The 22859-nt window shown below is 41.3% G+C and overlaps 1 protein-coding gene across 2 annotated transcripts in view; it reads left to right on the top strand.

The window, feature by feature from the left end:
• KCNAB1 (potassium voltage-gated channel subfamily A regulatory beta subunit 1) overlaps positions 1–22859 on the top strand; it is a 378602-nt gene that overhangs the window by 293139 nt on the left and 62604 nt on the right. For both annotated transcript variants that reach the window (XM_064585977.1, XM_045903492.2), the window contains exons 4-7: positions 2007–2086; positions 4488–4532; positions 8285–8329; positions 10449–10492. In XM_064585977.1, the coding sequence (XP_064442047.1) occupies positions 2007–2086; positions 4488–4532; positions 8285–8329; positions 10449–10492 (214 nt within the window). The remainder of the gene's footprint in view (positions 1–2006; positions 2087–4487; positions 4533–8284; positions 8330–10448; positions 10493–22859) is intronic.

Here is a 22859-nt window from a genome sequence, read left to right as displayed (position 1 = left end):
CAGGGAGCCCGATGCGGGACTTGATCCCGGGACTCCAGGATCGTGACCTGAGCCGAAGGCAGTCGCTCAACCGACTGAGCCACCCAGGCGCCCTTTTTTAAAGATTTTATTTATTTTTATTTGAGAGAGAGAGAATGAGAGACAGCATGAGAGGGAGGAGGGTCAGAGGGAGAAGCAGACTCCCCGCCGAGCAGGGAGCCCGATGCGGGACTCGATCCCGGGACTCCGGGATCATGACCCGAGCCGAAGGCAGTCGCTCAACCGACTGAGCCACCCAGGCGCCCTAGCTGCAGGAATTCTAAGCCTTGCTCAGAACAGCAGTTCCAGGGAAAGGGTGTTGCTTCTAGAAATTTTGTAAGAAGAACAAGGAAAGAGGTTCCCAGAGGCCTGTGCGAATCTGTCCTTGCATCTCATTGGCCCAAAGGTGTCACATGACCTTCCCCAAGCCACTTACTTTTCCACCTGCCAGGCTGGCGGTTGGAGGCGGGAGGCGGGGGGCGGGAGGCGGGAGGCGGGGGGCGGGGTCCGCTTCCACGGAAGCCTGTCTGTCTACCTGGGGGACCTGAATGGAATCGTCCTCGGTTTGCAGATGAAAAAGCAAAAATGCTGAGAGGTCAGATGACCTCCCAAGTTCATTTATCCAGTGAGCAGTACGCTCAAGGCCAGAAAACAGTCGTCTTAGGTCAGCGACTTCACTATTCCACATTCAGGTGTTTAAATTTTATGGTTGGGGAACATTTCAGCGATCACGTAGTCCAACTCTCCATCCAGGATTCTCCATCTTATCTTAAAATTTCTCTCTAGATGATATTATGCACATTTCCCAATAAGGATCCACTAGTATGTGACGTGACATAACACAAGGAAAACATACGGTGCGAGCACAGTAATTTCTTAAACATAGGGCAGGCGTGATGGGAAAAACTATACTTAACTTTTAATTTCTACTTAGGATAAATGTCATAATGGTCGCAAATTAAAAGCAGTAATCGCATTTTTACTGCTATTATTCTAAAGGATTGGCCTGGACCCCCTTTTGTTAGCCTAATAATTTTCTTGATATGCCGATTTTAAAAACAACAGGGAAAGAGTTTATCTTGGAAATGCTGATGAAGCAACCTCAGCCCGCAATCAAAGGCGTAATGGAAAAATCCATTTTAATTATTTGTGAGGTGTGTTATTTTTCAGTTGACCAGTAAATCTATCAGCAAAATGAAAAAATGTCCTCTCCCCTGTTGCTTATCACTGTCCCTCTAAAGTGCTCCCTCAAGCTGTTGTTTCTAGAGACGCTGGTACTCTTGGTAGTCCTGCACACTTGCCCCTCGGGTCTGGCAGCACAAAGGAAGGGGCAAGGGGCGGGGGGCATGTATCTGCAGGCTGACCGGTGGGGAGCGGGATCCCCGTGAGCCAGCGCACAAGCTCCGTCCCTCCTCTCTGCTGGCTGGTGGCTCTGTGACAGTGGCTGGGGTTTTGCTGAGCTACGGGTGGTATGAGATTGACAGCAGTCAGGGCTCTGTCCAACCTCTGGTTCATCAGCACAGTGCACTGAGCCTCGAGGAAAAAAGGCACAGGCTTTTAGGTCAGGAGTCACCCAGCTGCCAAAACCTATTGGCTTGGAGAAAGGAGAAGAAGGGAAATGGAGTCACCAGTGGTACAACTGACCCTCTTTGTCAGAGAGATTATGATGCTGCAGAGACTGTCGTCAAACCAGATCTTCCAAGCAGAGTGAGAAACACAAATCGATCCACCTCCCTCACCATGCTCCTGAGGGCTGACCTGTCCCAGCGCTGAAGGAAATCCCTTAGGGCCCGGTGATACTTTTCCCCTATATATGCTGGTTGAATCTTCTTTTTTTTCATTCTGTAATACAACTGATAAAAACAAGGAGTGGTTATAGTGAGATTTCAGTGTTCTTAAAGACTAAAGACCAGAGGAGGATTACAAACTTGCTTCCTGGGTTCGGAAACCATTTGGCTTTTCTGAGTGACCTCCACATCCTCTTGCAGGTTGCTGAACGGCTGATGACAATTGCCTACGAAAGTGGAGTGAATCTCTTTGATACTGCCGAAGTCTATGCTGCTGGAAAGTAAGTCAGTGCCCGTCTGTGTCCCTCAAGTGGCATTTGTGGTACCAAGAGTGCCCGGACCATTGCTGACATGCTGGTGGGAAGGGTCTGCCCTTCCCACACACTCTGGTGGCGCTGCCTTTCGCCCTTTCTCTATCCCCATCCCCAGAGTTGGGGGTATTTATTGCCCGCCTCTGGCCCTTCCTGCCCCTGGTCCCTGTATGAGGAATGGACTGAAAACATCGCCACAGGCTACCTGAGGGGCCCAGGTAGCTGGGACCAGAGTGGTGGCAGGGCAGATCAAGAAGTGTTAGTTGACTACATGAGTGAGGAAGTAAATGAGCAGATTCCAGCGTGGTGGTTCCGAAGCTCGCCCTCATAGTTTCATAACCACATCTCATAGTTCCTTACTCCCCCGAGGGAAACTGCAGGGACCAGGGACTGCTTTTCCCATTGGCAGGCCCATCCTTCCATCTAGCATGACAAGGAGAACAGATTAAAAGAGGGGTCCTCAGAAATGCCAAGAGATGTAGTCTGTTTTATAGGAGGGCAGAGGACAGAGAGAACTGTAGGAGGGCCTTGCTGCTTTTCTAGAGAAGTCACACCAGCTCCAACCTTCTCATGGACCCCAGAGCGGGTGTGGGGCTCTGAGACAGGACTCACGGCTTGGTCAGACCGTGTGGGGAACGTGCCCTTGGGGATGCCTCAAGGTCCATGCCTCCCATGCGCCAGCACAACACGCACATTGTGGAACAAAACCAGAGCACCTTGATCCCAGGGTCCTGGGATCGAGTCCCACATCGGGCTCCCTGCTCGGCGGGAAGCCTGCTTCTGCCTCTCCCACTCCCCCTGCTTGTGTTCCCTCTCTCGCTGTGTATCTCTCTGTCAAATAAATAAATAAAATCTTTAAAAAACAAAAACAAAAACAAAACCAGAGCACCTTGGCCACCTGCTGTCCACACGGACAGACTGACGGAGCCCCCAGAACAGAAAGAAACTAAGTAACTGGCAGGTGCTTGAGCAGCAATGCAATTTTCTAACAGGACTGTGGCGCCTAATCACCTGCAGACCTAACTCCTCACCGCCCCCTCCCGGGTGAGAATCACAGTCAAACTCCAGTTTGTGGTGGCCTGGTCTCAGTGCATTTTCCTCACATGGGTCTCCTCCTTCTCAAGGGCACGGCTATGTTTAAGGACCAGCGGGGAGGTTCAGAGCCCATGTGTCTGATGTTTTCTGTTGAGTCCAAGGAGAGGAAATAAAATTGATACGGCCTCGCTCCTTCCCACATCCCAGCCTTTCTCGGTTCTCTTCTCCTGTTGCATCCTGCTCAGGTGGTCTGTATTCCTACTATGAAGGATAGTCAGTCCTGGCTACTTACTGTCAGCGTGCACCTGAGCTAGGTTCCTGCCATGAAACACAAGGTTGCAAAAGGCGACCTCAGAGCCAGAGGGGGCCGGGCAGGGGAGGCTGGGGTGACATCCCCTGCGGGTCTGTCTGGGGCATGCTCCGTAGCTGCCCTGCAGCATGATTTCTTGCCAGGCTGGACACTCCAACAAAGACAGAACTTTCAGCCAAGACAGACAATGGTCAGTGACGATTCTGCATCCATAAGACTCTAATGCACAAAGTGCTAATTCCACTGATGTCCCCACTCAGAAAGCCTCTGAGAGCCCAGTGGTTTCTCACAGCATCAGTCGGCCTGGGAGGGACCTACAAGAAAGTTTTAGTCTCCTTACCTTGGGTCCCAGCTCAGGTAGGTGGAGGGGAGAAGACAGTGGAGAATGTCTTCAGTATACCTCTCCACCACCCACCCTTAGGGGCAGGAAGAACACTTCTCTACATCTCCTTGCAGCTTGCTGCTATGGCAACACTTGTCCCTAGGACCCAGGACCTTGATGTGGGCCACTGCATCTGCAGCCCTAGCCTTTGGGATGGCTAAACCCCCACCTGTTTTTTTTTTGTTTTTTTTTTTTTCATCCTGCAAGATCACCTGGGAGTCAGTATGTTCTGTCTAAACAGTGCAAGTTCACATTGTCCTCCCTAGTCACAATCAAAGACCATGGTAACTAGGAGGGAAACCTTGACTCCCATTGGATTCTGCCAAGTAGGATATTTATATATGGGATGAGTGGCTCAAAAACATCAAACTGCCAAATGACTCTGTTGTTTCTTAATATCAGGACCATAGGTGGTCTCCTGCCAGCGTGTCAGGATTTGGCAGGTGCTTCTGGAATGCTCCAGGAGCCGGATTCTGCAGGCACAAGCAGAAACAGCGGAAACTGTGCTACTAGCCAAGAGTGGCTTCTATTTTCGGGACATGTAGGCACTGAGAGTTCAAACAAGGAATGGCTCTCGTGGTTTTGGATTGACTCTTGCGTTTCTGGGACACTGTATCCTAAGCCATTTTCTGTTTCCCTTCCAGGGCTGAAGTGATTCTGGGGAGCATCATCAAGAAGAAAGGCTGGAGGTAATGCATTCACGAGAATCGTGTACTTGCCTTTAAAAAGACTATTATTATTTTGTACCAAAGAAGGGAAAATAAAATTGCATGACAGCTGAACAAAAGGCTCTCAAAAAAGAAGGCAATTCTTGGTAAAGAGATGATTTATAGTGGTTTGAAAATAAATACCAACAAGTTCATTACTTGTGCTTCAAAAAGTATTGATGAGTCATTGATCGCAATGAATTACCACAGGGTTTAGCAGAGAAGGAGGGGATGGTCATGAGATAGTCATGCATAAAAGAAAGTGGCATTTTCATGGTTCCTCACTGCCATTTGTGGTAATTTGGCAAAGGAAGGCAGCTGATAGGAAGCTGAATATCTATAAACACGTATTTATGTTCACTGTTCATTTTACTGACAACTTTGGATGCAAAGAAATGATGAAGAAAGAGGTCCTTGTGATCAATGCCCCAAAGTTCTCTTATCTGAACGCAATTAGCCAGCACCTCTGCCGTGTGCAGGGAGCCCTATTAATCTGGGCATTCAGGAAGTGCTTCATCTGCTGTCCTTGAGGGGGTCACATCCCATTCCATCGCGGGCTGTAGCCAACACCAGTGGTAAAGAGGAATGCCTCACCTGTGGGGGGTGGGGAGGCAATCCCCCTCCACTTCACTGAGCATGTCAACCACGACAGCCCCTCCTTTCCCAGCATGAGTAGAGAATCAGGCCAAGACCACAGGACAGGTTTGGGATCCTCTTCTGCTCTGGTAGAAGATCGGCTGTTGGCCAGATAAACAAGAGCTCTGTAGTATTAGTGGAAATGGAAACTTTTTAGAAATTTATGGAGAGATGAACAAATAAAGTTTGGTGACCCACTTTCTCCTTCTCCCTGCTCCTCCTCCCCTACTCCAGGGATTATAAGGTTATTCAGAGAAAACTATATTCAACCTTAAATATGGAAAAATATTCACATCCCTGCCCAGTCCTCCACCTTGCAGGAGTTTTGTTCCCACTCAGAACTATCCATCACCGCCCAAATAGGGACTGCACCACTCCTTAGGGCTCCTGGAATCAAGTGCTGCAAACTATGTGGCTTCAGACAATAGAAGTTATTCTCTCACAGTTCTGGAGGCCAGAAGTACAAAATCAAGGTTTGGGCCAAGCCGTGCTCTTTCTGAAACTCTGAGTAGAATCCTTCCTTGCCTCTTCCTAGGTTTTGGCTTTTGCTGGCAATCTTGGGCATTCCTCAGCCAGGGCTGCACTCAGCCTTTGCCTCTGCCATCAGATGGCCTTCTCCCCTCGTGTGTGTCTATGTGTCTTCTTCAAAGACACTGGTCAGGGGCGCCTGTGTGGCTCAGTCGGTTAAGCGGCTGCCTTCGGCTCACGTCATGGTCCTGGGGTCCTGGGATTGAGCCCCACGTCCAGCTCCCTGCTCAGCAGAGAGCCTGCTTCTCCCTCTCCCTCTGCCCCACACTCTGCCTACTTGTGCTCTCTCTCTCTGTCAAATAAATAAATAAAATCTTTGGAAAAATAAAAAAGGACACTGGTCATATTGGATTAAGGACTCACCCTACTCTAGTATGACCTCATCTTAATTTAATTAATTACATCTGTAATGACCCCATTTCCAAATAAGCTCCCATTCTGAGGTACCGGGGGTTAGAACTTGACCATGTCTTTTTAGGGGACATAGTTGAGCCCATAACAGAGCCCCTGGAGATGAGCCCACTCACAGCCCTGTGGACTGCGCAACAAGGTGCGGGCTGACAGAGGACACCTGAGGAAGGAGGGGAGCACCATCAGTGCTCTTTCCCCTTAGCACCCAGACAACCTCTAACCATCACTCTCCATGGTTTGCAGAGCCTGTTACACACCTACAAGAAACCAGATTAACATGCGTCTTCTACAAACTGGCTTTCCATCTTGCAGATAAAAACCCAAGCTGTCACCATGCTCCAGAATATTGATATCAGTACATGGCTGCCCCTACAAGACTGATGAAAAGATAGACCATAGCACAGAGTCTCTACAAGAAGTTTCAACTAGCATATTTACCTTCTAGTCCCAGCACGACCCCTTGCCTGCTGTGCTTTCCAGGGCAGGTTACTTCACTTGTCTGAGTCTCCATTTCCCCATCTGTAAAATGGACGGCCTAACTGTTCATGAAGTGTCGTGCTGATAAAGGGAGATGTGTGCAAAAGTATTTTGAAAGCTGTGCTCTATCAGTGTAGAATGCTCATATTATCAGTCTCCAGCCAATCGGAAGAGTTGCTGGAGATGCCTCCACGACGGTCAGTGGTAATTGGCCAGGTTGCTGGCTGGCTACTCTTGCCCTTTGAACATACATGTTAGTGTGCACACCGACGGAGCTCAGACATTTTCCGGAAAGCCTAACTTTGGGGGGGGAAAAAAAAGTCTATGATAGTATTTGGAGAGGATATGCAGCTCTGGTGGACCCAGCCGCTCTGAATAATCGAGAGGACTGCATTCATTTTTTATGATATTCTATCTGGCGTCTGGTTGAAGCTGTGAAAAGGTTTACTCGAGGAGACCTGGCTCCCCTGTGGCAGATTGCTGTTACACTGGGTATCGTGAGGTTGATGGATTAACCTGGAAAGTGCATCAGCCCTTCCGCAGTGTGTAATCTCCAGATGCACATATCTGTAGGGCTTCCATTACAGTGATTCCAATCACTGTTCAGGGAATTAACTTCAGTGGGATGGGGTTGCTGGCATTTTCTACAGATTTTTCTTGTTGCAGCTAGGCTGTCAGAATTGTCACCCTTATTCCTCATTTGGTTATCATTAATCTTGTGAGGCTCTTCTATCTCGGGCCCCAAGGCATCGGCTCTACAGCTGATGGAATTATAAATGTCTTATTTCAAATACTCCCAAAGTTTAGTCTTAACCTTTGAATCTCAGATGATTTTTTTCCCCCTAGGCCAGTTCAATTGAATTATGTACCTGGAGAAACTAAATTATACTGAGATCTGCCTCCTGATTGTAAATTATGTGACCGTAATTCTCAAGACGCGTTTCCTATTCCATCATCATGGTGATACCATTGCCATTTCCTGCCCTTGGGTGTGGTTTGGAGAAGGCAATAAGTTTGCTGACTAGATTTCCACCTTTTATTCCCTTAGGAGTAAAGTGGTTAAAACCTTGAGTTACAGATTTTAAGACTGTTTTCCTAAAATAATGTTTCCATTTAATAAAACACTCAAAATGTATTCCTATTGATTGACTACTCTATCATTCATATCTCCATGCAGTCAGTTACTGCCTGCTGGAAAGCATAATAACTCAGAGCCGCTAGGGCCCGTGGTCCTTGGCAGAGGGTGGACTGAGCCCCAGGAAAGCTCACACTCAATCAACATTATGGCAGATGCTAAATAAGCGTTAGTGAGTGCTACTAAAGCAGTTCATCCTTTAAATCCACTCACTTACCCTCTCGCTTACCATTCCTGCCCCTCCGTGCCTACCGCTCATGCTCTTTGCCAACCCCCATCAGCTGCTCACTGCCACAACCTCCTCCACCTGACCCTCCAGGTACAGGTCAATCCCCTTCAACCTCTTTATCTAGGATCTGACTTCACGTCCCCACTCACCAGCTTCCCTTTGTCCCAATATTTCAGTGACATGAATTAACAAATTTATCTCTTTACCAGTTCTTTTTTTTTAATGGGAGGTACAATAAATTCTTTCTGGTGCTATAATAATATGACTACAAAAACCAACAATTTATTTAATATTTCTCTCTGTTTGTCTAACATACAGGAGGTCCAGCTTGGTCATAACAACCAAACTCTACTGGGGTGGAAAGTAAGTTAAATACCTTTTCTTTTCCCTACTTGACAGGAAACAACTAGTACTTCATACTTTTATCCTTTTGGGCAACCATTTTACATCTAATGTACTAAAATTAATTGATTTGGGGAAAAAGATTATTTTTTTCTGCCTTGAAGGAAATAGCAATTAGCCTAGGATTCAATTTTAGCAAGATGCCCCAAAGAAATGTAGTGTAAAGCATGTGGTCACTTGTTAGTAAGTAATTCATGGAGATTTTCAAATACCAGCCTCATGCTTAGAACCATTTCCAAAATAGAGTTCAAATTTTAGGAAAAGAAAACAAGCACATAGCATCACAGAAGAAAAACTATTCGAATCTGCCAAAACTCAGAGACTTCCATGGAATGCAAAGATAAAAATATCTTGTCTGGCCCCATGTGTGAGTCTCTGATCATTTCTGCAGAAGGCATTGAAAATGTTGATCAAAAGGACCACCTTTTGGAGAATAACAGGAAGCTACCATATCACTCACTGGCAGGCAAATGAAAGAGAAGTCCTCTGTCTGTTGTGGGATGCAAACAAAACTTCACAGGATGAATTGGCCTCTGATAAGCCTACTGGTGTTTGAACTGGTACTTACATGATTCAGCAGAACTTAGAAGTCTGGCTAGCTATTCCACATACCTTTTCATGGAAATCACAAATATTTCCATGCAATCTTAACAAAAACAAAAACAAAACCTTATTTACCTCCCTATAATTGAGAGGGAACAGTTAAAAACAAAATTGGAGACAGAGGACAGTTCCTTAGGAGTCTTCAAATCAAAATGTATATGTATACAAATAGCCCCTACACATACACACTCATATTTTATTCCTATTTTTGAGCCTTTTTATGATGACTATGAAGACAGAAAGATGGAATTCAGATTTTTATTCCTACTATCGCCTATATAAAAATCAAGCAACATGGTGCTTGTGAGAAATGTAGATTTACTTTGTCTGTGCTCTGATTCATGGTGTTGTTGCTCAGTGCGTTGGTGATGGTACTTAAAGCCTTGCCTATACTTTAGAAATAAACAGGGAAGAAGACAATCCTCAAGAACCATTATGTAGCGGAGTACTACATACAATATTATCTGATGTTTTTATAAAAGATTCAAAATCACCAAAGGCAAATGGTAAACTACTATGTTTTAAAAAGAGGTTGCCACAGGTAGTGATGTTGAAGAAACATTTCATGAAGACTTTAAAACTTGAGTACCTCTGAAACAAATAATACATTATATGTTAAAAAAAAAAAAAAAAGAAGAAGATAGCAGGAGGGAAAGAATGAAGGGGGAGAAATCGGAGGGGGAGACGAACCATGAGAGACTATGGACTCTGAGAAACAAACTGAGGGTTCTAGAGGGGAGGGGGTTGGGGGAGGGGTTAGCCTGGTGATGGGTATTAAAGAGGGCACGTATTGAATGGAGCACTGGGTGTTATATGCATACAATGAATCATGGAACACTACATCAAAAACTAATGATGTAATGCATGGTGATTAACATAACATAATAAAAAAACAAAACAAAACTTGAGGACCATATTTCTTTCTAACTGTCCAGTGCTTGAGGATGGTTTGGAAAGACAAAAGTCCTAGTTAAATGTTTGTCTTCTTAGGATACTAATGTAAGAAAGACTTATATCACATTTTAACAGAAAGTAATTGTTAAATTTCTTTTGCAAGTCAAAAGGCACTTCCAAATTTGCTTCCTCTGTCAAAAAGTGAGTGTTATCAACAGCTCACAAACTTATGTCAAGGCTTTTTTGGGGGTGGGGGGCAGTCTGGGATTAGTTAAAATCAAGGTGGGATGGTTGAGCCATATGTCACATTATATATGGACGGGGTGTGTGTGGCTGAGTTGTTATTAATATTGTGTGAGGAGAGTCATGGTTAATTAATCACCTGGGGTCTCCAAAGAAAAGGGGCTCGGTATGTTGCTCACCAGCCTTCTCTCCTCAACCTGTGGCATGGAATTTGCCAAGAACAGGGTATAAAATTAGCAATTCAATCTAGAATGATTATTCCTCTGTACTTTTAAAACAGCAATTAAAAAAAAAAAAAGCACACCCCCACTCAAAGTCATTTGCTTCTTTTTCTTGTTAGAGCTGAAACGGAAAGAGGTTTGTCAAGAAAACATATTATTGAAGGTAGGTACGGCACTTCCATTTTATCTTCATTTGTGGGCTACTGATTCAAGAAACGTATCAACCAAATAGGTTCAAAACCCACTGGGAGGGGGAAAATTCTCTATAAAGAGGATCACAATCAACCACAATCTCTCTGGGTTTTAATGTAGGAGTGTGGTGATATGGAGAAGACAATTGGGAACACAAAAGAAAAAGGACAAATTCTTTAAAACTCTTCTCATTTACAGCTGTACTAGCATTAATAAAACACTTCCCTAAGACATTTTTAAAAAAGCTTTATTGAGATATAATTTACATACCATAAAAGTTTACCCATTTAAAGTACACAATTCATTGGTTCTGAGTATAATAACAGAGTTGTACGATCATCACCATAAATTCAATTTTAAAACATTCTCATCACTCCAAAAAGAAACCTAGTACCCACTAGGAGTCACTTCCCACCTTCTCCCTACCCTCTTCCACAGCCCTAAGCAACCACTAATCTACTTTTGTCTCTATAAATTGGGCAACTCTGGATATTTCATATGAATGAGATCGTACAGTATGTAATACTTTGTGACTGGCTTTTTTTGCATAGCATAATGTTCATCCATGTTGTAACATGTATCAGTATCATTCCTTTTTACTGCCAAATAAAATTCCATTGTGTGGATAGACCACATCTTGTTTATTCATTCATCAGTTGATGTACCTTTGGGTTGTTTTCATTTTTTGACTTATAAATAATAGTGCTATGAATATCTGTATACAAGTTTTGTGTGGACGTATGCTAAGACTACCATAGTTTTATTTAAAATTTTAATTTTTTTAATTCCAATACAATTAACATACAGTATTATATTAATTTCAGATGTACAGTATAGTGATTCAGCACTTCCATACATTGCTCAGTGCTCATCACAATAAGTGTACTTTTAATTCCCTTCACCTGGGGCACCTGGGTGGCTCAGTCGTTAAGCATCTGCCTTCGGCTCAGGTCATGATCCCAGGGTCCTGGGATCAAGCCCCGCATCGGGCTCCCTGCTCAGCAGGAAGCCTGCTTCTCCCTCTCCCACTCTCCCTGCTTGTGTTCCCTCTCTCGCTGTGTCTCTCTCTCTGTCAAATAAATAAATAAAATCTTAAAAAAAAAAAAATCCCCTTCACCTGTTTCACCCATCCCCCCACCCACCTCTCTTCTGGTAGTCACCAGTTTGTTCTCTGTATTTAAGAGTCTGTTTTTTGGTTTGTCTCTTTTTTCTTTGTTCCTTTGTTTTGTTTCTTAAATTCCCCATATGAGTAAAATCATATGGTATTTGTCCTTCTCTGACTTATTTCACTTAGCATTATACTTTCTAGATCCATCCATGTTGTTGCAAATGGTGAGATTTCATTCTTTATAGCTGAGTAGTATTCCATTTGATATATATACGTACGTACGTGTGTGTGTGTGTGTGTGTATCTAACCTCTTCTTAATCCATTCATCTATGAAGGAACATTCGGGTTGCTTCCATATGGTGGCCATTGTAAATAATGCTGTAATACACATAGAGGTGCATTTTATTTTTTGAATTAGCATTTCTGTATTCTTTGGATGAATACCCAGGCGTGGAATTACTAGATCATATGGTAATTCTATTTTTAATTTTTTGAGGAACCTCCATACTGTTTTCCACAGTGGCTGCACCAGTTTGTATTCCCACCAACAGTGCGAAAGGGTTCCTTTCTGTCCACATCCACACTAACACTTGTTCCTTGTGTTTTTTATTTTTGCCATTCTCATAGGTGTGAGGTGATATCTCATTGTGGTTTTAGTTTACATTTCCTTGATGATGAGTGATGTTGAGCATCTTTTCATGTGTCTGTTGGCCATCTGCATATATTCTTTGGAAAAATGTCCATGTCTTCTGCCCATTTTTAAATTGGATTATTTATCTTTTTTGGTGCCGAGTTGTATAAGTTCTTTATATATTTTGAATATTAACTCTTTATTGGATATATCATTTGCAAATATCTTCTCCCATTTAATAGTTTGTCTTTTTGTTTTGGTGATGGTTTTTCACTGTGCAAAAGCTTTTTATTTTGGTGTAGTCCTAATAGTTTATTTTTGCTTTTGTTTCCTTTGCCAAAGGTAACATATGTAGAAAAATGTTTCTGTGGCTGATGTCAAAGAGATTACTGCTTATGTTTTCTTCTAAGAATTTTGGAGTTTCAGGTCTCACATTTAGGTCTTTAATCCATTTTGAGTTTATTTTTGTGTATGGGGTAAGAAAGTCCAATTCCGTTCCTTCGCATGTAGCTGTCCAGTTTTCCCAAAACTATTTGTTGAAGAGACTGTCTTTTTTTTCCATTGCATTTTCCCTCTTTGTCATAGATTAATTGACCATATAATTGTGGGTATATTTCTGGGCTATTTTGTTCCATCAATCTATGTGTCTATTTCTGTGTCAGTACCATACTGTTTTGATTACTACAGCTTTGTAGTATATCTTGAAATCTGGGATTGGGATACCTCCAGCTTTGTCCTTTTTCAAGATTGTTTTGGCTATTTAAGGATATTTTGTTCCATACAAGTTTTAGGATTATTTGTTCTAGTTCTGTGAAAAATGCCATTGGTATTTTGATAGGGATTGCATTGAATCTGTTGATTGTTTGGGTAGTATGGACGTTTTAACAAAATTTTTCTCCCAGTCAGTGAGCATGGAATATCTTTACATTTGTTTGTGTCATCTTCACTTTCTTTCATCAATGTTTTATGGTTTTCAGAGTACAGGTCTTTCACCTCCTTAGTTAAATTGACTCCTAGATACTTTATTATTTTTAGTGTATTTGTAAATGGGATTGTTTTCTTAATTTCTCTTTCTGCTACTTCATCATCATATAGAAATGCAGCTGATTTCTGTATATTGATTTTGTATCTTGAAACTTTATTGAATTCATTTTTCAACTCTAGTAGTTTTTTGGTGGAGTATTTAGGGTTTTCTACATATGTCATCTGCAAATAGTGACAGTTTTACTTCTTCCTTACCAATTCAGATGCTTTTTATTCCCTTTTCTTGTCTGAGTGCTGTAGCTGGGATTTCCAGTATTGTGTTGAATAAAAGTGATAAGAATGAACATCCTTGTCTTGTCCCTGAGCTTAGGAGAAAAACTCTCAGTTTTTCACCATTGAATAGGATGTTCTGGGTTTTTCATATATGGCCTTTATTATGTTGGGGGTATATTCCCTCTAAACCTATTTTGTTGAGAGTTTTTATCATGAATGGATGTTGTATTTTGTCCAGTGCTTTTTCTTCATCTACTGAAATGATTATATGGTTTTTATCCTTTCTCTTGTTGATATGATATATCATGTTGATTGATTTGCAAATATTGAACCACCTTTGCATCCCAGGAATCAATCCTGCTTGATTGTAGTAAATGTTTTTTTTTTTTAATGTATTGTTGGATTCAGTTTGCTAATATTTTCTTGAGGATTTTTGCATCTGTGTTCATCAGAGATATTGGTCTGTAGTTCTCTTTTTCAGTGGTGTCTTCTGGTTTTGGTATCAGGGTAATGCTGGCCTCATAGAATGAATTTGGAAGTTTTCCTTACTCTTCTGTTTTTTGGAAGAGTTTGAAAAGAATAGGTAGTAACAGAAGAGTTAAATGTTTGGTAGAATTCACCTATGAAACCATCTGGTCTTGGACTTTTGTTTTGGGGAGTTTGTTGGTTACTTATTCAATTTCATTGCTATTAATCAGTATGTTCAAATTGTCTATTTCCTCCTGATTCAGTTTTGTGAGGTTATATGTTTCTAGGAATTTATCCATTTCATCTAGGTTGTCCATTTTTTTTGGCACATAATTTTTCAAGACTATTATAGTTTTTAAAGAGCATCACATGCATTTTAAAAAATTGTAGAAAATTACCACTCAGTAACTGATTCATGGGACTATTGCTTTTGTGATGGTACTCAAAACTTTGTAGAGCCTAGAAATAAACAGGAAATAGTACAGTCTTCTAGAACCATTATGTAGTAGAGTACTACTCTACTTCATTGGGAGGATTATGAGAATTATGAGGAATTTTTATGTATTTCTTATTTGTTTATATATAACAAAAATGTTGCACCTGCACCTATTGTAATAAAGGAAAAATGTTAAATGGGACTAAACAGATCCGAGATTTTTATAACTTTAGATTCATGATTAATCATTAAGACAGATGATTTTTCTTCTTTTTAAAACTAGTTTTATTTATGAAATACCAAAGTCAATAAAAAACATGAAATGTACTCTAATCTCACCACTTTAAAAATAAAAATAAACAAATCCTCCCTTTGCTTATCTTCTCTCATTTCACAGTGTGACAATATGGGGCATGTCCTTCCCAACTAGTCCCCACAGTTAAATTGTTCTATCTATCTATCTATCTATCTATCTATCTATCTATCTATCTATCTATCCACATTTACTTGTAAGTACAAAAACATAAGTATGAAACCAGGGGAATCAAGCTGTACATATTAACTTAAAATCTACTTTTTTTGCAATTAAAATAATTTTAGACATACACATGATTTGTAGGTTATTTCTTGGTCTTAGTATTATAAAGAATTATACAAATGGCCATCCTTATGTAAATGTGATAGATACTGGAGCAGCATTGTTAGGTCAAAAAATAATGCATATTTTTTTAAATTATTTTCTAAAAAGGAATATACCAATCTGATGGATGAGCTGGTTTTATTTGTTTAGTTATACATTTATTTAGTAATGCGTTTTAGCTACTTTTTATAATTTTGTGCTTTTTCTGGGAACCAGCTTTTCATGTTCTTAAGCTATTTTTCTTTTGAGTTGTTTGTCTTAATCTTATTAATTTTTCAGGAGCTCTTTGTATATTAATAATGTTCACTCTTTGTCAGTTACACGTGTTGCAAAAATGTTCTTCCAGGCTGTCATTTCATTGTGAAGTTTTTTTCAGAACCTAATCTGAAAGATAATGTTGAGAGGTGCCTGGGTGGCTCAGCTGGTTAAACATCTGACTTCAGCTCAGGTCATGATCTCAGGGTCCTGGGACCGCGCCTCAGTTGGGCTCCCTGCTCAGCAGGGGTTGGGGGGGAGAGTCTACTTGTGCCTCTCCCTCTGTACCTCCCTCCACTTGTATGCTCACTCACTCTCTCTCAAATAAATGAATAAAAGTCTTTTAGAAAAAAGATAATGTTGAATTTGAAGACATTCATTGCAGTTTAGAAGTTAGAGATCTTTATTAACCTATAAAGAAAACTTGGAAAGATCTTAGACTTCCACTGGAAAAAAAAATAATTTTGGTGTTCAATCATTTAATTCAAAATAGAGACTTTTAAAAGGGGCACCTGGCTGGCTCAGTCCATAGAGCATATGACTCTTAATCTTGGGGTTGTGAGTTTGAGCCCCATACTGGACATAGAGATTATTTTTTAAAAATTAAAAAAATTTAAAACTAAAATAAAATGCCAGATCATAGAGAATATATTTATATTAATATTTCACATATATGTAATTTTTTAACAGTGATAATTATATCAGTCAGTTTCCAAAGTTTTTGTATGAGTTTGGTATTTCTCATTAACTGATTTTTAATATATTTGTAAGCACTGGCCTTTGAAGCCAAACAAACGGTGCTTCAAGTTTCAACTGTGTCATTTATGAGCTAGGACTCTTTGCGCAAGTTATTTAACCTCACTAAACCTCCATCTCCTTGATTATACGATGGGCTATAAATATTCCTACCTCGCAACATTACTATACAGAGACTGAAATTAGATAATTCACGTTGAGCACAGTATCTGTCACATAATAAGCACTTAATAAATGTTATTTTTGTCATTATCATCATCATTCTTAGTAGTGCAACTGTTAGTCTCCATACCCTAGATAAGGGCAGCCTTTACTAAGTAACATTCTAAGGCCACCACAATGAATAAGCACATTCTAGCACTAGAGAAAGCTACCCCAAATTCCTACCCCCAAAAAATCCCTTCTCAGGCCTTCATGTCCAATTTGTAAAACACGAGTAAAACCCAGCCTGCCTCTTAAAACTCTTACCATTCCTGCCCTAGCACTTGCCCGTGTGATTTGAGTGATGTACCATGAGAAATAACCGCCCCCCCAAAAAGAAATAATCTATGTAAGCTTGTTGTACCAAGCTGAAAAACAAGGCAGCAGTATGCTGCCTAGAAAGTTCTTGTCCCTCTTTTCTTTTTAATCTAGTTGATTAAAAAAGATTCAAGAAATGGTTCAGGATGGCAATCAACAGAGAACATAAAATCGAGGAGAGAAAGAATGGAGAAAGTTGCTGTGCTTTTTACTGAATCGCCGTTGCTTTAATACTTACCGGTGTGCACGTCATTTCAAAATTCTCTCTTTTAAATCAGTTTTCTTCAAGCCTCAAACAACTTAACAGAAATACCTTAAATTCTCTGTCCCTTTAAATAAGTCAAGGAATTCTCTTAGGAACTAATCTCTCAGGATGGATAAATCAGTTCAACTGAAATTCAAATTGACCCAGGTTCAAACTTTAACACAAAATTTCAAACTTCTGGGACTGAAGAATTGAGATCATTTATTAGTATGTTGTTACTGTTTATTTTGTAGTTCATAGTTTTAGCCAAAGACAAAGATATTCATGAGTCCAAGAGCATCAGCTAAAAGGATATTTCTAGGCAGGCTGAAATTAGGGAATTGAGTGAATTTTCAGGGAAAGAAAGTGGGAGGGGAGGGGACATGAGATTTCTAGACCCAAAATAAAGTTTGAAGAGGTTTATAAATCATTGTCCTTGGGTTTCATTGATACTTGTTTTGTGACGAAGGTGACCTTACTGAACATTGGAGATTCTTATGCATGTTATATTTAGAAAGTGTTCTTAGAGGATAGACAGAAGTCCAATTCGTGTAGAGTTCAGGCCACTTGAGTGCTGGTGACTTTGGCCACCTGAGCTGGTTTACAGAGTGTAAAATGAGCTTGACTTGTACATAATGCAGTTTTCAAAAAATTCATATGAAAGACCTTTTCAGTGAGCCCAAGTTCCTTTAGTTAGATCCAGTTAGGAACAACATGCTCCTTGGATTCACAAGAGGGAGATAGAAATTTCACAATGGGAGGTTTATTGTATCCATTTAGAATCCCAAGGTCCTTTCAAGCTCTGAAAGTCTATTCATTCAGCCATTCCACAAACATTCTTTAAGTCCCAATTTTGCCAGTGTTAAAATTTAGCAGATCAAGTTTCCTTAGTATCTTACAGGTAAGAATAGAAATAGTTTGGTAAGTCAAATTGTAAGACTAAAGTAAACTGTGCTTTTATAGGCAAAGGCTGTGTCTGAGTGTATATTTGTCTTTCAGGTGAATGACACTTTTGTTATGTGATTCAAACCACAAACTCATTATCATGATTTGAGGAGTAGGAGAGGAAAATAATCTGAGAAGCTGCTTAGACCTTTTTAATGAATGGCAAATGTCAAACCCAACTTCTCTGAACTTTTATTTAAAAAAATTAATTTATGATTTTTTCAATGAAAGAGGAAATTTCTTAACAGATGGCTTCACCACAATTTCTTCCCAGTGTTCCATGTTCATACTTAACTGAAATCACCCACTCAGGATAACCATGTTTCATCATGGGAGGGGTAGCCACAGACCTTATTCTAATACAGCACAGTTTTATTTTTTTTTATTTTTTTTAAAGATTTCATTTATTTATTTGACAGAGAGATCACAAGTAGGCAGACAGGCAGGCAGAGGGAGAGGGAGAAGCAGGCTCCCTGCTGAGCACAGAGCCCCATGTGAGGCTCGATCCCAGGACCCTGGGATCATGACCTGAGCCGAAGGCAGATGCTTAACCGTCTGAGCCACCCAGGCGTCCCACAGCACAGTTTTATAAAAACAAGCAGACCTGTCTTAAGTCATGACTGAGAGGTCTGCCAAGAAGAAGGCGGAAAATTATATACGGAAAAATTGCCCATCATTTAAGGCAACATTTTTTTTTCAAGCTGGAAAGGAAAGCAAATGTGTGGACACCGCATGTTTGAATAGAACCCTCACAGAATCTCCAGACTACTGATTTCCTTATTTCTACACAGTTCAACAGACAATACGGAACACCTGAACCATCTCTGACCATGCCAGTCTGCTTAACTTCTGAAATGGGCGTATTTCTTTAGATGCCTGTGAAGTTGGCTTACATTGAATTAAAGTTTACCTTATAAACAATACAATTCCTGTTCATCTTAAGAACCTAAAAGAAAAATCAACTTCGATTTCTTTTTACTACAGTCACTTGAAAGCTATTTTCTTATCACCCAGCCACCCCATCCCTCCCACCCCCCAAACCTTTGGCACATGTGTTCCTTTAAAAAAAAAAAAAAAGCTATTTTCTTTACATAACATCATTTAGTATCCTGTGGACTTTTGAGGAATTGCCAATTAGCTTGCAGACATCTTCTCAAGGACAGGGAGCTTTTTTCCTGCTTCTCCTATATTCACGCCCACAGATACTGGGTTAGTGCCGAGGGACAGGCTGAAGTCCAAAGTGCCTTTAGCAAGTGCATTCACTGCAGCAGCGCACTTGCCTACCTTAGGTTATGATTAGCAGCCCGGATGCCCCTCTGCAGCCAAGGTTAATGCCTTTTCGCACGTCTACTTAAACTTAAAACAATACCTGGTTCCAAGCCAATGCTCAACAAACATTTGCTAAGTGGGGCTACAACATGACTATTTGCTCATTGGAGATAAACCCTGAATGGCTTTGTTGAGCATGTCTTTATGTTGCTACAATTTAACTATTTCTATAAGATTAAAGCATCCAAATGGGAAAGGGCAGGAGTGCCTGATTTGGTTTGTAGTCACATGAAAGATTAAAGCATAAAGATCATTTAACTCTAGTTTGTCTTTGGATAAATGAGGAAACCAGGGCCCAAAGATGCTGAGACAATGTCAGCAAGGCCCAAATCAGTACCCTGCATCCCAAACCCTTTGCCTCGCCTGCACATAGACCTCGCCTCTGAATGCCAGGCTGCTCCGTCCACCAGCCAAGAGCTCCGTGTGCTTGACTAACGTGTGGCTCAGACTTCTGTGGCTCCCACCAGTCTGCTTTCCCCCTGACTTCCCTGTCTTACTAAGAGTCCCTTCACTTTTCAGGCCAAATATCTGAGAGTCATCCTCGATTCCTTGACCTCCACACTCTGTACCCAGCACACCTACCAGTCCCCTTATTTCTACTTATGCAACTTGTCCCGATTTTGAACACTTCGTCCCAACTTGGCCCACTTTCCCTGCTGTCGTGACCTCTCAATGGCCACCCTCCCTGCTTTCACTCCTGCCTCCTCCAGGTCATCCTCAGCAGACCCGTGACCAGCTCAGATTGGAAATCCGATAAAGTAATTTCCCCTGTTTAACTCCTCCCTTCCCAGCCCTCCCCCCCACCACCCCTGCCCAGTGATTTTCCATCTCACAGAGAGTAAAACCCAGAATTTCCACCATGGATTTCAAGGCTTGATGTGATTGAGATTTTCAAAGTTAGGGACAGGGTCTCTTAGAGGCACAATCTCCTTCTACTTCATTTCAGAGTCAGCGTGGGGGTTCAGGTGGGTCACTGATGTGACGTAACACATGATTTCTTATATTCTCGCATGAATACACCTGAATCTCAGCCTAAATATCCAGGGAAAAAATGCCTTCCTGAGAAAGAATGGAGAGGCACGGAATGATCACTTACAATAAGACTGACCTTCATATGGAGGGCTTGCCATTATTTACGGGTACACATTACTACCTTGAGCGGTGACCTGTGCCCAACATGCTCTCACTGCACTGTTTGCTCCTCGGGGATAAATACGGTGTCCATGCATCTCTATACCCCGGGAGCCCAGCACAGTTTGGGCATCATACTGGGATTTAGCCCATGCTTAGGACATGGGAGAGTGAATGACTCAAGTCCTGGCCGACCACACAGCACTACAAACGGGCCGAGCCAGCTGCAGCTTTTTCTCGTAGTTACTCTCTGCCCATGCTGAGCTGTTTAGAAGAGACACCGAGCGATAGGGCCATTATCAGAAAGGGGGACACTTGCTTTCAGTGCCAGGAAGGGCCAGAACTGTCACTAAATGCCTCCCTCCAAAACCAGGAGGTCCAGTGAAAATCCTTAGCATTGAGTCTTTGGCACCTCTCATTCTGAACCTTTCCAGATGTTAGCACCACTGTGATAATCACCACATTTCTATAGATTACTGTGCTTACAAAGTGCTTGACAGCTGGTTTTAGTTGCTCTCCCGGAGCAGTGATCCTGAAGGTAGTATGTATTGTTATCTCCACTGCAGATCAGAGACCTGAGTCACCAAAAAAAAAGGGGGGGGGTTCAAATAACCCAAGTGGAAACACAGAGCATGCTAGAGGACAGATTTCCAACCTTTCCAACCTGTGATACCCTATTATTTGTTCGTTTGGTTATTCTGTCCTCCCCTTACTTCCTCCAATACATATACTTGCTTCCAAAAAGTGGCTCATATCATAGTGCTTTTTAAGGTTAATTTAATTTCAAGCTGCCCCTCGAGAGAGCTGGCAATACCCCAGGCCTGAAAGTCACTGCAGTTTTTCGAGAGCAAGCATTGGACCTTGTAACACCCCTCTGCCCTAATCTCTTCATCAGTGCTTCTTTTAACAAGCTACTATCACAAACAATCCTTTCTCAATGAATGAAAAATATTTCCGGAACTATATCCAAGCACTTCATTTTCCTGTCAGAAAAGTAATTGTGGCTGGCTGGTATACCAGTTTGAAAAATCAAATTTAAATGAGCCAAATTTAAATTTATAAGAGCCTCATTTAACATGCAATTAATTTTATGCCTATAATAAAAAGAGAAAAACCACCGGTCTTCCTGAGGAATTAAATAGGCTGATAAGGAAATGCTGTGCCTCATGGAAATGAGATAAATTTGTTCTTGAACTGTCATCCTTTTGGTTGCATAATATTATATACAATACATTCTATTTCAGGGAAGTGTTAATTTTACTGAAATTAAATCATTTTTTCTGAGTACTCCTAGGAATGTGACCAAATGGTTAGGGCTAAAACTTAGATTATTGGTTCCAGATTTTTTTTTAAGTTCTCTCTCTCCTTTATATTACCTAAGTCTTTATAGCTTCTAGTGTTTTCGTTTCTTCCCCCAAAGAACAGGGAATAATAGAAATGGTAGAACTCAGCTATATTTAAGGTTCTTCAAACTTTGTTTCAATCAGTAAAAGGTTGAGCAAAACCTTCATTTGCCAATCCTTTTATTCCTGTTACAACACATGTGTACATTAAGATGGGCTTGGCAATCATTTATTTCTGACATACCATTTTAATGTTTTTGATGTGCAATAAATATATCCCATCCCACTGTAAGCCTGTTAAGTTATTCATAACATGACAGTGATTTGCATTTTTTCAAGAAGAAAGAAGTTAAACTCTTGGGCGACTTTTTATTCTAAACTTTGCTCCTGGATACGGCCACAAATGAGTCACCGTGAAAGATCATTACTGGGTATGTGTTTTCTGGTGAGGTAGGAGTACTGAAATTATTGACAAAGTTACAAGACTTTTTTTTAAAGATTTATCTATTTTAGAGAGAGAAAGAAAAAAAAAGCATGGGGGTAGGGGCAGATGGAGAGAGAGAGAGTCTTAAGCAGACTCCACACTGAGTGTAGAGCCTGATGCAAGGCTTAATCTCACAACCCTGAGATCGCAATCCTTGAGATCATGACCTGAGCTGAAACCATGAGTCACATGCTTAACTGAACTGTGCCACCCTATAAGACTTTTCTTTGTTGAGGACAAAGACAGCCTTTGATATATTTTTTAAAGGTTCTAGGGGCCAGTTAATATATCATTGTATTCAGTGTCTTTTTGAAACTAATACAGTGCTTTTTTTAAAGTAAATGTTTGAAGGAAACCAAACTTGAACTATTTCTATTTTATTTTATTTAAATTCAATTAATTAACATATGGTGTATTATTAGTTTCAGAGGTAGAGTTCAGTGATTCTTCAGTTGCGTAGAACACCCAGTGCTCATCATATCACGTGCCCTCCTTAATGCCCCTCACCCAGTTACCCCATCCCCCCGTCCACCTCCCCTCCAGCAACCCTCAGTTTGTTTCCTAGGGTTAAGAGTCTCTTAAACTTTAACTATTTCTTTTTTTTTTTTTTTTAAGATTTATTTATTTATTTGACAGAGAGAGACACATCAAGAGAGGGAACACAAGCAGGGAGAGTGGGAGAGGGAGAAGCAGGTTTCCCACCGAGCAGGGATCCCGATGCGGGGCTTGATCCCAGGACCCTGGAATCATGACCTGAGCCGAAGGCAGACGCCTAACCGACTGAGCCACCC

Source organism: Mirounga angustirostris, unplaced genomic scaffold (assembly GCF_029215605.1).
Source record: "Mirounga angustirostris isolate CCGP_5_RB_7025 unplaced genomic scaffold, mMirAng1.0.hap1 SCAF_1, whole genome shotgun sequence".
Classification (NCBI taxonomy): Eukaryota; Metazoa; Chordata; class Mammalia; order Carnivora; family Phocidae; genus Mirounga; species Mirounga angustirostris.
The sequence above is the reverse complement of the archived record's forward strand: the minus strand, read 5'-3'. Positions and strand labels throughout refer to the sequence as shown.